Consider the following 14,047-nt stretch of genomic DNA (forward strand, 5'->3'; position numbering starts at 1 on the left):
ATCGGTAGATTACCAACCAGGCACGCTGCTTTTGAATTTTTCCCGTTGCCAAATTGTCCGATTAATTACGTGAATAAAATTCGAAAAAATTCATACTCAGTTTTAACCATTTATCTTATCTCCTAGTTAGTCATATCAGCTTGTATCAGTTGAAAGGGAAAGTATTTCAATGAAACAAATGATTTTTGTCAATTAAATGAGAAACTTTATTTATAAATTTGAATTTTCAAAAAATGAGCAGAAAATAATTTAATGAACTGCGTTGCCGGCTTTGAATATTCTCACAGTATTATCAGCGCCTCCGGAGACCATGAGTTTGGGATTCGACCAGTTGCAAGAGAAGACCTTGTCTTCGTGTCCCGATAGCTCATAAAGCGGTGCTGTTGGACTGAAATACAATAAATTTTTGGTGACCAAAGACTATTGATAAAATGTTGGACATTGCAGACCTCTCAATAATTTACTAGTAAAATACGATACATGTTGATTTGCGTGGATTTTTCAGAATATTTTTAAATTGAAGGCAGTTAGCGATTTCTTCAAGGAATATTGTGAGTGGACTCTCTCTTTTACTGAGAAAAAATTCTAATAAACGACTCATACATTGTTAATTAATATTCATGAATACCTGCGAATATCCCAAAGTTTTAGACAATTGTCGTAGCCACCTGATAGGAACATATTGGCATCAGTCGTAGACCAGCGAACAGTTTGAACCCACTGCGTGTGAGAGGTGAGCGTAGATTTGACAACAGAACCCTCTATAAAAATTAGAAAGAATTCCACATAAATTATCAATTTTTTTACTGCCCAATGAAAGCCTCCCATTCCAAAAGAGAATGGTGAGAATACTCACCATTAGAACGAGGATCATAAATTCTGACATGTCTGTCAGCAGATGCTGCAACAAGAACTCTGCCGATCTTCGAAAAATCAATATCAAAGAAACTCTTATTTCCCACAATTTCATGCTTCATTCCTCCTAACTCCGAATCCCAAACTTTAATGGTATGATCCCAAGAAGAGCTAATGATCTCGTTACTATCCACCCAAACGGTTCCAGATATTGCTTCTTTGTGTCCTTTCATTGTTCTCTTAGGGACTCTTGTTCTTCCTTTATCGACTTTAGCTTTTTTCTTTTCCGGCTCCTCGGAATCATTCTCGGAGGTTCCCCAGACCTTCAGCATATTGTCCCAAGCTCCCGTAGCCATATGCTCACCATTTGTACTCACACCAACTGACTCAAGGCCTTGTTCGTGGCCTCTGCAGACGTGAACACATTCCACAGAGTTGCTTTGAATATTCCATTGCCAAATTATAGCCGATTGGTCCTGTGAGGCACTTACAAACATTCCGAGCTCATCAGTCAGGCAAATCCATGCCACGGCCTTTACTGCTGCTGTATGACCGGGAATTGTTAATTTGTGATTTCCTTTGGACGTCCAGATGTGTACAGTACTATCGTAGCAACCTGAACGTGATAACAAACATTAGATAATTCAAGCCATAAATTAAAGTACAAATGTGCATGTTTTTTTAAGAACTTTCGTGGGGTGACAAAGCAAAGGTTCAAAATCTATTTTGATAGTCAATTAAATTTTTTACAAAAAACATTTCTGGGGATTCGCCAATCAGTCGATTCGGTTCGGGGCTCGATATTAAAGATGTATAATTATAAATCATTATTTAATTGCAACTGATTATGGAATTGTTAATTATAGACATATAATATATATGATGAGGTCAAAACGAAATAGATCGGCGACAGAATTCGTTTAATGCCCTTGTTATTACAGAAAAATAATGGAATTTTTCATGACAATCGAAATGTTAGTACAACCTGTCAGTATCCATTTTTCAGCTACTGCTACTGAAGACACCCAGTCGTCATGAATGAGGCAGTTCTGGGGCTCTGGAGGTGGATGTTTCTCTAGATATTCTACGACAATAACGTCTTCTGTGGAAAGGCCACGATCAGCTATATGGATTGAGAGAGGTGAGCGGAGGAATTCGGAGGAAACGAGGAAGTCGAAGGAGATCGATGCGGACAGCTCGTTCGTTTCTCGCAGCAGAGTGTTCAAGAGCGTATTCAGCTCCTCTGGTGTAACAGGGGCGGGAACAGATAGGGGATAGTCTGGAACTGCATAGCTGAAGAAATAATAACAACGGTTAATTTTAAAGGTTTGTCACAATTTTTCCTGTCAACGTCTGCAACGAATGAAGGGTAGGCGAAAATTTTCATGTTTTATGTTAAATAAAAAAGATATAGAAGGACAAATTAAGTTATTTTTAATCAATAGAAAATAGATAACTAAGCATCCAAAGCACGCTTCTGTTTCATTATCTCGGTGAAAACAATAATTGCAGTAGATTTATTGTGGAAATTTGGATTATGTGTGAATTTGCAGATAGAGTGAGTAAAATGAATCGTTTTTAATAGATAATTTGAAATCTAGGACCAAAAATTGAAAATGTTATCTTCCATTCTGCAGTTCCTTGGGCTTCGAAATCGGGTTTAATGACTTTTGATTACAGCAGATTAGTTTTGAGTTTCAAACAGTGAGAAGGATCCACAAAATCTACCAACAACGTGCCAAAAGGAATCTACTGATAGCTCAAAGTCTTACAATCAATTTCCTAACAAAAATTTAATAAAACATTGACAATTACCAAATGAATTTAGGGAGTTATTGCCGATGGCTTCTCACTTTTAATGCTTTTTGTAAATCACTGAAAGTTCATGGATCAGACGAAGATTAAAAACATATACCGTTCGTAGATTATGTCATTATTTAATGACTTACAAATTATTATAATTTATTATTCTGCTTCTGCTACAGTTTTCTCAAGTTTTACAGGTTGACTGAGAAAATACGAAAATTTATTGATAGTCGTCAAGCTTCCTGTGCCATTGAATAATAATAATATTTGAAAATGATATATTTATCATGTGCTATGATGAATTGTTTTTCCGAAATTGGTGACAAACACGAAAAATGAGAGGATATCGGCAACTACCCGTTAATTCAATAGAGAATCAGATAATTTATAAAAATGAGATTTATAACCTCACAATTGAGTAAAAACTTCAATTTGGTTCCTCACCATTCTTGTTTAGTGATGAACCTAATCTGAAGCTGTGGCACGTCACTGCCACTCATGGTTCCAGCCATTCTGTCTAAAAATCTTTCAATAATTTGTCAACAAATAACTAATACACTTTTAACATTGTTGCTTAGAGTAAGAAACCATGGGAACACGCGGTTCTTCCTTTAATTAATCTTGCTCCTAATCTACACCCCAAGATGGCTCTAGTATCTTCTTCTTCGATTGTTGGGGAGGGGGGGCTCTGTTCGTACTTGTTCAAGCCAATTCAACAAAGTACAATTCTAATGGCATAGAATGTCAACAACGAATTCGACTTTCGATTGTCAAAAAAGTAATTCTTTCGTAAACCCTAATTCAATAAGGGATTTACAGAATCTTGAATTACAGAAATAAATATTTATTTAGCTCAAGTGAGTACTTTGTTCAGTAGATAATACAGAGATCTATCGTCGCTTAGGTAAAAATGTCTATAAGTGGTATCCACTACTGTGTTCTACGTATTCTCAGTTGGAGAACTCATCTCTTTGGGTCTTTGGCCGCTGTGGGTGTGCGACAACTCAGTTAGGTTGCACACAAAAATTGCCAAAAAAAATTAACATTGGGGGAAACTAAATTATTGTATTTTTGGCCACTTTCTCAAGTGATTCAGAAAAACAGGAGAACATTATTTATCGCACAATGTCAACTGCTGATGAAGTTTTTGACACATGGGAGGAAATGGAGGCCTCTGGTGTACGTAAATTAATTCTACTATTTTTCCGTTCATTTCTGTAGTTTACATAACCTCAATGAAAGAATTCTCGACTGTCCAGTTGAACATTCGGTGAAAAAACTGAATTCTTCTTCAAATATTCTTCTCATTTCTCAAAATTTAATCACTAAACGTGTTTGCCTATGTTTTCTCCATTTAGTGATAAACCAACTCATGGTAAATTATAACATCAAACTGAGTGATAAGTTCTGCACCGAAAGCTAGTAAACTTTGTTCCCCATTTACTGAGTTTAGGAAGGGAAAGAAAAGTAAAGTCTATCGATGAGGTTCACACAGTAATTGCCCTTTTCTTCTCACATTTTTATTTTCACTGAATTTTCTGAAATAGTAAGGGATTCTTTTTTCAAGGGCTACTTCACGTTTGAAGTTACCAAAATCAATAGTCAAATTGATTATCACTTAAAAAAGCTGACTTGATAACGCAGGAATTCAGAATACAGTAAAATTCACTCCATATATTTTCTATGACTATTTTTTCACTCCATTAAGGGCCGTTTTCCAGAGGAATCACCTGACCGAATCACCTAGACTTTCCTTGTTCTAGTCAACTCAATTTTTTGATAGTGATGATATCAAATATCCGACATGCAGATCAGAAAAATTATTTTCTCTGTCATTAAACAAATCTGTTGGGTGAAGTGACGTCTTTAGAAAGCACCCCTTAAGGGGTGGTGGGTGTTAGATAATTTCAATTTGACAATGAAAATTACTTCGGTAAAACATACCCCTTCGTCCGCGATTACAAGCTATCATTCGCAAGTACAAATGTGTATTTGTACTTGCGACTGGATGATTGATTTGGATGAATGTGTGACTTCTGCCAAAAGTTGTTTGTTATCCTCAAATTTATTGACTTTAAAACTAAAAAATCCAATTTTTTTTTTGAAAATTTTTTTTTTGTCAAATTGTAGGCACTTGACAGAAAACTCAACGCTCTTCAGCTTGATCCTTTGGACTCTCTCGACAACAGACAAACACCAACGTGAGTTCATTAATTAATATTTTAAAAATGACAGTTATTGGTAATTACATTGGAATTTCGAGTGAATCAACAGATTGGTGAGCAATAGAAACACTAATGGTCAAATGATAATACTGGGTGAAGATGGAGTTCGTTCGCAATACGTTCCTCCAAAGCCCACTGTTAAAATCCTCAAAAGGCCTCAGAGAGACGTGAAAGGCTATGGAGACGGTGTTTTAACTAATGGGGATAAACCAAAGCAGCCAATTAAATCATTGAAACAGGTAAATACAGAAATGATGTTTGCCACAATAGAAAAGTCTTCCACATATTGCGGTTAATTGTTGCCCTGGAAATTTGTTTATTTTCACCAATCGAAAAATTAACAATTTCAATTAAAAAATTCAAATCCATGTCTATGACGATATATACAAGAATCCTGGCTAATATTCATCAAACTTATGCTAAATTATTCATTTGGTGCTTAACAATATTAATTTTTACTGCATCTTGACTATTTCATGTTCTTCAACTTAATTGAATCACTAATATCGTTTTGGAATTAAATAAAGTACCTGCTGAATGTCCCTTGAGAATTTTTCCTTGAAATTCTCTCATAATATATTTTGCAAAATTAAAAAAAAAACTTATCTCTAAGACGAGCTGTAAAACTCAACTTTTAAACTGCTTCAGAGCTTATCTATTGGGACAATGGAGGTTGCACATGCGTTATTCGCCTCTTACGCAGATCACAATGTAAAAGACACTACGAAACCCGTACGATATAGAATTTTTGCCTAGTGTCATTAGGAAATTGACTTCCAGCTTTTTTTAAATCTCTCACATTCGTCAGAAAATATTTACCGCACTTGTTGTATAATAGACCATTCCATCAATTTATTATATGCTGTTCTATTAAACTAAATGTATAGTAGAATTAATCCTGATCGTTTTTCCAAATTTTAATACCGATTTTAAGGCGAATATTCTTTGATTTTTCAGAGGGAACAAGAATATGCGGAAGCACGTAAAAGAATATTAGGAGAGGAAAGAAGTCCAGAGGAGAAACCGTCAAATGATATAAATAAAATTCAGTCGAAACTTCTGTTCGATAATCCTCCAATTTCACTCCACAATTCAACAAATATACTTCGGATGCCTATTGGGCCAGATGGTACTCGTGGCTTCAATGTACGAAGGTAGCAAGGCTAACAATCATCTCATTATTAAAGATTAATTTAAACAAACAATCCTTCATCTTCTCCATAACTAAGTGGAGAACATCGGCTATGAGGCCGTCAGCAGTGAGCAGCTGAAAACACTTATGTCCCCGTGTCACTGTCTCCAATGGCAAACTGTCTTTAGAGTCACAGATAACATGTTGGAATGGGACCGGAAACGTGCGGAATCTCTTTGATAACAGAGGAAACTAAGTTTTCCGAATTTTGGAGCTTCAAATTTGCAAAATGTCATCTTATACCTTGATCAAACTGTTCATTGCCAATTCATTTATTTTTTTTTCTCAAAATTAACGTTTCTCAGCTCCTGGATAATAATAATTTGTGATATTTTGATCAGTAAATACGAAAAATAAAGTGCATAAATATTTAATTGTCATTTTTGGGTCCTCGTGACAATGAAAAATGATTACACATTTCTTTGAAATTTGTTTTCTTATTAAGATAATATGAACATTATGGAGATGAAACTAACATCCTTTGTATATAATTGCTTTGACAATGTAATAAAGTATTGGTTTTCGTTAAGTCAGCATTGTTTGCTTCTCTTCTATTTCGAGTACTTCATAAAGTGAGGAAACGTTAAAGTAGATCTACTCTTATAGATACCTTTCTTTCATCATTTTCCGTTTCCAAATTTTCCAACTAATTGCCGGAGTAAAATTGGAAAAAAATCATAAATAATCTGCACATCTCAATTAAATTCCAGAATGCATTGATCTTTTTTATTCCCTCCTTAGAACCAACGAATAGAACTTATTTGCAAAACTGGATTATCTTTCGTGAGTTATAAAAAAATTTTTCTTTCTTTCACGTCTAATGATCACAAAGTCAGATTTTGAGCTTTAAGACAACAAAATTTTTTTTTTTACCCATCCGACACTGTTGTGTTCCGATTGTTTTATTTTACCAGAACCTATAAAGAAATTGCCGAATAATTTCAGATTGCAAAATCGAATCGAGCTTTCTAAAAACTTTGAATAATTTTCGATCATCTTTCAATTTGTTTATAAGGTAGAGTAGAGCCATTCTTTCAAATGTTGGCGGCGATGATCCACCTAATATCATCAAAGACCATAGACTAAAAGTGCAGGCTCCAATCTCAGAGACCAGACGACCCCACACCAACGCTAGTTGTGACCCCAGTGGTAGATGGTGCCACTGTCGTTTGTGGCAGCAAACTGTGACAAAGAGGTACCCGATAATTCACTCGTTCGTGGATCGTATCATTCCTTAATATTCACTAAGAACATAGAGATAATTTTTTCTAATGACCAGACGAATTTTGAGGCCCCTTTTTGTCGCTTTTCGTCGCCACAATCGACGGTGGCGCCACTCACCGTCGCAGTCATAACTAGCGTTGGTGTGGGGTCATCAAACCTCCGGGATATGAACCTCTGCTGCAGGTTATGCTCTTTGGTATCATCATGGCGCATGACAGATGGTACGATGATCAGTTATCGGGTGGAAAAAAAACGCCACCAGAGTGTGATACACAAGTGTGTGTAATATTTCTGTTTTCATACTCGTCAAGATGAAAATTTGGATGATTACCAAGTGCATACTTCAATAAATAGTGGAATTGTTATAATTGTTGATTAATTGGAATCGTCAACGATGGGTGAGCCTGTGGGGCCAATTCTTCATGTTATTGTCGTTGGATTTCATCACAAGAAGGGCTGTCAAGTGAGTTGTCATAATTCATCAATTTTTTTGCACATTGTTATCCTATTCTTCGCCTCTTCATTATCGCCCTGCAAATGTTCTGAATTTGTTTTGATCATAACTTTAGACACTGAAATTCATGCGACATAACGTTCAGGTCGGGCCCCCGGTCATGAACCTACAAATGATTCAATTTCTGATATATTTCGATTATCCGATTCTTGTTTCCAACAATTTCATGGTTTTCCACGCATTTTGATAGTTTTTTTGCAATCATTATATTTTTTTGCGTTTGTATTAATGTTTTGAAGAAATTTAGATTGAAAATTTCCGGATTTATCTATGTTGTCTATTTTGTTGTCATTCAATTTTAGTCTAAGAAATTTGTCTGAATTTTATCTTTGAAATCGATAAAAAAATCAAATGTAAATTTGCCAGATATCGTGGAAAAATAAAACTTCTGAAAGTAATTCCAGTATTTTTGATTTATTCTATTATGATGACACGATTATTTACCGGTTGTGCTGCCATTAATATATTGAATTCATTCCCTTTCTCTTTTCTGGTCTAAAGGGTGCAATTAACAATCAATTGTACAATCGCAAATTGAAAATTTTAGCCCGTCGACAATTGTCTGTCTTTTCAAATGAACTGCAATTATTACGTAGATTTTCATCTTGAATTGATTTTGAAAACAGAATATTTCATTACTTTTTTTTATTCCTTCAAAAGTGAAAATAATCTAATTTTTTTTTATGATAAAACTTTGTCAGTCCTGAACATTTGTTTTATTACATCTGTCTATGAGGAATGGTGAATTCAATCAAATTTTCAAAGCAGTCTGCTCGTATTTCAATTAGAAAACAATTTTTATCCACTTATCTGCGTATTTATAGTGACAACAGATGACTAATATCTAAACTTTTATTCTCGCGATTGTGGGAATGAATCGGAATTTTTTTATTTGCCCTTGTTCGGTCAGAAATCAATTTGTGAAGATTCATCAAGACGATAAATTAATTAATCTGATTGCATAAATATAAAAGTTGAATTGATAGCGATAGTTCATGATAGAAACTTAATATTAGAAGATTCTCCCATAGAAACTTGACAGATTATTTTTAATGTGGAATAAAATTAAGAAAGAAAATACAAATCATCAACTAATATTATTTTGCATTAATTGTTCTCAGGTGGAGTATTCATTTCCTCCGCTAGTTCCAGGTTCACCAAACGAGTGTCCCCTAGGTTGGAAGTACCTTCCAACTCTTGCCCTACCTGATGGGTCTCATAATTACGACGAAGACACAGTGTATTTTCATTTACCGAGCATCACACATCCCAATAAAATTGTTTACGGGGTCTCATGTTTCCGTCAAATACCAGTCGAGGTGAGTCATTGCTTTCTGATAATTCACCAGTATCAAATTACACATACATTATTGAGAATAAAATCCGACCATAGCATTTTTCAAACACTCATGTGTTGTTGTAACTTGTTTTTGCAGAAACTGAAAAACCGCACATCAGATATTACCAGAGGGACAGTACAAAAATCAGTCTGTGTTTTGAGTACATTACCTCTGTATGGGCATATTCAAGTTAAAATGTCGCTTATCACACATGCCTATTTCGATGAAGGAGATTTCAGTAAGGTTTCACTGCTGGAGGACACATTTCGACATTTGAACGCTTGTATGAAGGGAGATAGTCAAATTCCACCCCAAGTATTTGTTGGTAAGAGATTCAAACGATTTTTTTTCCACTTACGCAATTATCATTTTTATTCTAATAATATTGGAGGCAACCATCTGTCAGAGATTTATTTTATGCAAATAACAATCGATTAGTCTGAGAGGTAGCCAACGATATTCTCTTATGTAATTTGAAGGTGTCAAAGCTATTGCAAAAAAAAATCGTCAACTTCGACTTCATCACCAGTTCTATAAACTTATTAAAGTTCATTTAGATCAATCGATTGTTAAGTGAATATAGGAGTAATCGTAAGGATCGTAAGGGAAACTAATATTGCAGATGAAGAAACGTTAGCTACTGCTTATTTCACCAAATAAAATTAATATATATCTTGCAAATTCATCCATTGTAGAAAAATTCACTAAAAGAAATCGTCATGTCAATTATCGTAATCTAGAACAAGTCCTTCAATATTTATCAATGTTGAAAAGTTCAACACAATTATGTCCTCTAGAAAATATGAAATTTAGAAGAAATGAATATTTCTTAATCGTTTTCATTAAACTTCTCATTATTTCGTGTCTAAATTCTAATGAGGATGAATTTTCCATTCATATTGTAGGATTATCAGCGAGAGATTTTATTCTTCAATTCCGACATAAAGCCCTGCTACTGTTCAAACTATTATTATTAGAGAAGAGAGTCGTCTTCTATCAATCACCAGTGCAACCTCTCTGTGCGGCAATACTCACACTCCTGTCCCTTCATCCTGGGATGATTGAAACGGGTCTCACGAGGGCTGCATGCGTTAAGCCATCAAGACCAATGTCTCCAATTCCCACATTCGAGAGTGATGAGGATTCGCAAAACTCGAAGAACACAGAAAAAATACAAGGGAAAAATGCTGACAATTGCCATTCCCTAAAATCAAATGGAACTAACGACGAATCCCTTCTGTTGAATGACAATAAAACTCTCGAGACAATGGAGGGAAAATCTCTTAACTCAATCACCACAGAACTCTCACGGAAAAATAGTAAGGATATTGAAAATGCTTCAACTCTGGAAGTTATTGAAGTTGAATCTACGAGTGGGTGCAGAGATTTGAACCCAGCGTCGGAGAATCAAGATGAAAATTCGATTAAGGAACTGGAGAATGCTCATCGTATGCAGAGTAATAATGGAAATTTTGGTGTGAATGAGACTGGAGTTTTGCCCAGAGACACGAGTAGTGATGCCCTGTCTGAGGCAAGGGTCACATCCAATATCACGCAGATGGCGCACGTCAATCCACAGGAGTGTGGATTACCTTTGAATATTTTCAGTGAGGTGAGAATAATAAGGGAGAGAAATATAAAACGTTGTTATTGATCGTTTCTATCATTCTCTCATTGAAAAATTGAAATTATTACTTACAGGGGTACTTATGCCTGCCATACCTCTCTCTCCCTTACCTCGATCTTCTAGGAGACACTAATGTTCGAGGATACATCGTCGGAGCCACAAATATTCTTTTTAAACAAAAGAAGCAACTTATTGACGTATTAATTGAGGTAAGAAATCCAAATCATTTCTCATATGAAAGAGTCGACCACAACGAATGAAATTAATATTTTTCGAGTTAAATGTCAAATGTATATCTCAGTTATTTCATTTGACGAATCTAACGATAAGAAGTGACAACTTGGAGCGAAATTATGGTGATACCTGTATTTTGACTGTTGAAAATGATTTCAGTTGGAATGCGGAAGAATTGAAGCGACAGATCCAGAGTTAAGGAGACTTCTTCATTTAACGACTGAAGACCTAAGATTCGCTGATTATGTGGTGAGACATGTGGCTGAGCCACGAAAGGATGTATTTTTAGATGGAGTGGGATGGGAAGGTGGTGATGAATGGATCAGGACGCAATTCCGGGTGTATCTTCTGAGTTTATTGAGAACTTCAATGCAACAGGATACGAGACAATCTGATCATTTCAATGGCGCTTTCATGGCGGCGTGGAAAACAACGAATAATTATCAATCCTGGGAAAATTGTTTAAAAAGTGAAATTACTTCAGTGGAACCAGGACATCCATTTGCTGGTCAACTTTCTGTTCAAGACATGAAGCTCAGATTATCGCAGTAAGAAAAAATGATTCCTAATTTTCATTCAGTACTACCGTTTGAATATTTTTCCCGTCAATACTGAGTTACTTTAGAATGAGATACAATAATTGCAACATTTTCATAAAATTCTATCAACGAAAAATGATTTTTTCAGTACAATGCAAAACACGGAATCAGGTCGAAAAATAAATCAGGCAATGGCGACCACCGGAAGAGCAGTGGCTACGACCGGAAAAGCTGTTGGTAAATATCGAAAAAATCGTCAACTTCATCATGACAAAATCAAATTAACATACATTCATAGTACTCACTCAATTTTATTGTTCACTGTTGATTTATCTTAATAATAAGCTATGTGAAATTTTGTTGAATGAGAACTTTACAGGATTTTTTTGATTGGCTACTGATTATTTGATATAAATTAATGAATCCATAGGTGGAGCTCTCTCTCAAGCCAAGGGTGCCTTTACGACATGGTGGAGCACCCTGACGACAGTTCAGCCCTTAGATATGGACAGCAGATCGGAAAATTCTCCGCAGAACAATCCTCTCAGTGACAACAATATGCATGAATACAAATGTAATGAGAATCAAATGACAATTGTTTCAAATGATTTGAAAATGTCTGAGGCTGGAACACCAGTTGCTGTCGATTTACAATCGATAGATCCAAAGAAAGGCCAGGAAATTCTCAATTCATTTTAGTAATGAAAAATTTGCAAGTGAAGTCAAACGGAAAAAAACATGATTGAACTATTCATGAATTCATTACCACATTAAAAATTCAATTTACGTTGAAAATAATTTCACCCAACATAGATATTGTATTCCTAAATTGTGTCATTGTCAAATTCAATTTTCCGTTTCAAAAGAAATGATAAATTTTATTCAGGAAATGGTATTCATGTGCATATTTATATATTTACTCTACTTAGTGTCATTGATCGGTAGTGAAGTGATAAAAATGGAAAATTATAAACATGACAGTCACATTATTTACTGAATATTCAATAAATTATAGAAATGTCTATCTCCCATACAAAAAAAAGTCTATTGATATTCTCTTTTAGTCCTCCTAGAACTGCCACAACATTCGCAACTCAATCGGCCTAAAATTAATCAACTCATTCTATTCTTCATCACTTCACTTCCGAATTGCCATTCCTATAAATTACCATTATTGTGATTAGTAGTGTACCTTAAAGTCAACAAAATTACTTTAAATTTTGCGACCCAATGAACCTGAAAATCATTGTCATACGTTAGTACGTAATCGTGAAATGTTATATTGTGCTTAAACCCAATAATTACCCAGCAAACAATGTGTGAACAATTTGTCAACAATATTGCCGATGTTCTGTTAAATTTTAGTTAATTTTAATTTTATAACACCGATAAAAAATTGTTCTCTGGGTATTCTCTCTCCCATTCCCCCAGATTTATTAATTACAGCTAAACCCTTAATTTATCCTTTATATCAGAGTTGTAAATTTTTTCTTAATTCTTGAAAACGTTTAATAAATATAATTTTTGTTACCTCAAAAAAACAATCAATGAATCTAATAATTTTTTTCACTAAAACCTTGAAAATATTTCCACCAAAACTGTCACCTCTATCTGTTCTAAACCTAACAAATTATTTCTATCGGATATAGCTGAAGAACAATACAGATATATATATATATCTATATATATATATATTCTACCGAATTTAAATTTCTAGTCGCAGCCGATGGTTTCTCCCCTCTCCCTTGTGTTCGCCGATTGTACCGCCCCCTCCCTTCACCACTCTTCGCGCAACACCACACGAATCTCTTCTCAAGAACCCCCTGAATCAAGGGGGCACCGTAGTACGCTTGACGGTATGTAACTGTCGTCACACGTTTCATCGTAAACGTAAAAACTTTGCGTTAATAGAAACGAAAAAAACCATTGATAATTTTTTTAACGGGTAAAGCAGACACGACTTTTAATAAATTAGTTAATCGAAAATACTAGTTATTGTCTACAACTTAAATAACGAGTACGGATATGTGTTAATCTGGTTTAAACGATTGTCGAAGATATTCACAAATTTAATGGTGAATGAAAGTTGGGTTGAAAAATCAGCCGAAATATTATAGAAAATGGTTGATAATTTTTCCGAGTTGTTTGTTGATCATTATGATGATTGACTGAAGACTTGGGAGGATGTTGGATACTTCATTGATAATGTGTAAAAAGTGTATTTGTGGATGAAAATAATCAAGAAGAACAATAATGGATAAATCCTGATAAATTTTGTGAGTGCAAAAAAGGGACTAAAATATTTTGTGTTACACATCGGTGTGTATAGAAGGCGTTGCAGCAGTTGGAAGACCAAGAGCAACGTCCCAAAGTGTTCGTAAACGTCTCACCTACATAAAAAAAAATCCTCTCATTTTTTTTATTTGCTAATGACAAGGACAGAGGTGTAATAACCATCATGAATCCTAAAAATTGTCTTGAGGTTTGAAAA

The 14,047-nt window shown here is 34.9% G+C and overlaps 4 protein-coding genes across 11 annotated transcripts in view; 3 read left to right on the forward strand and 1 right to left on the reverse strand.

The window, feature by feature from the left end:
- Positions 1 to 182: 182 nt before the first annotated feature.
- On the reverse strand, positions 183 to 3,290 carry LOC135161025 (ribosome biogenesis protein WDR12 homolog). Its single transcript, XM_064118273.1, has 5 exons — positions 3,106 to 3,290; positions 1,841 to 2,148; positions 857 to 1,471; positions 629 to 761; positions 183 to 388 (listed from the first exon to the last, which is right to left on the reverse strand). The coding sequence occupies exons 1-5, from the start codon at positions 3,171 to 3,173 to the stop codon at positions 250 to 252; spliced, it is 1,263 nt and encodes a 420-aa protein (XP_063974343.1). The 5' UTR covers positions 3,174 to 3,290; the 3' UTR covers positions 183 to 249.
- Positions 3,291 to 3,602: 312 nt separating this feature from the next.
- On the forward strand, positions 3,603 to 6,607 carry LOC135161034 (SUZ domain-containing protein 1). 3 transcript variants are annotated; one of them, XM_064118292.1, is made up of 5 exons: positions 3,603 to 3,840; positions 4,792 to 4,862; positions 4,936 to 5,125; positions 5,844 to 6,032; positions 6,116 to 6,607. In XM_064118292.1, exons 1-5 carry the CDS (start codon positions 3,787 to 3,789, stop codon positions 6,155 to 6,157), a joined length of 546 nt encoding a protein of 181 aa, XP_063974362.1. In that variant the 5' UTR covers positions 3,603 to 3,786; the 3' UTR covers positions 6,158 to 6,607. The 3 variants fall into 3 exon arrangements, with proteins under 3 accessions (XP_063974362.1, XP_063974363.1, XP_063974364.1); XM_064118293.1 differs by having other exon boundaries at positions 3,604 to 3,840; positions 5,844 to 6,040; XM_064118294.1 differs by having other exon boundaries at positions 3,604 to 3,840; positions 5,844 to 6,607.
- Positions 6,608 to 7,499: 892 nt separating this feature from the next.
- On the forward strand, positions 7,500 to 13,100 carry LOC135159924 (late secretory pathway protein AVL9 homolog). The gene is made up of 8 exons (XM_064115987.1): positions 7,500 to 7,765; positions 8,938 to 9,135; positions 9,253 to 9,481; positions 10,062 to 10,768; positions 10,858 to 10,992; positions 11,177 to 11,565; positions 11,705 to 11,793; positions 11,987 to 13,100. The coding sequence occupies exons 1-8, from the start codon at positions 7,697 to 7,699 to the stop codon at positions 12,253 to 12,255; spliced, it is 2,085 nt and encodes a 694-aa protein (XP_063972057.1). The 5' UTR covers positions 7,500 to 7,696; the 3' UTR covers positions 12,256 to 13,100.
- Positions 13,101 to 13,415: 315 nt separating this feature from the next.
- Positions 13,416 to 14,047, forward strand: part of Tlk (Tousled-like kinase) — a 28,541-nt gene continuing 27,909 nt past the window's right edge. For 3 of the 6 annotated variants that reach the window (XM_064117675.1, XM_064117680.1, XM_064117681.1), the window contains exon 1: positions 13,419 to 13,929. The gene's annotated coding sequence lies outside the window, so the exon portion shown is untranslated. Of the gene's footprint in view, positions 14,039 to 14,047 lie in introns of all 6 variants that reach the window. The other 3 variants (XM_064117679.1, XM_064117676.1, XM_064117677.1) reach the window with 3 other exon arrangements.

This window comes from Diachasmimorpha longicaudata, chromosome 3 (assembly GCF_034640455.1).
Source record: "Diachasmimorpha longicaudata isolate KC_UGA_2023 chromosome 3, iyDiaLong2, whole genome shotgun sequence".
Classification (NCBI taxonomy): Eukaryota; Metazoa; Arthropoda; class Insecta; order Hymenoptera; family Braconidae; genus Diachasmimorpha; species Diachasmimorpha longicaudata.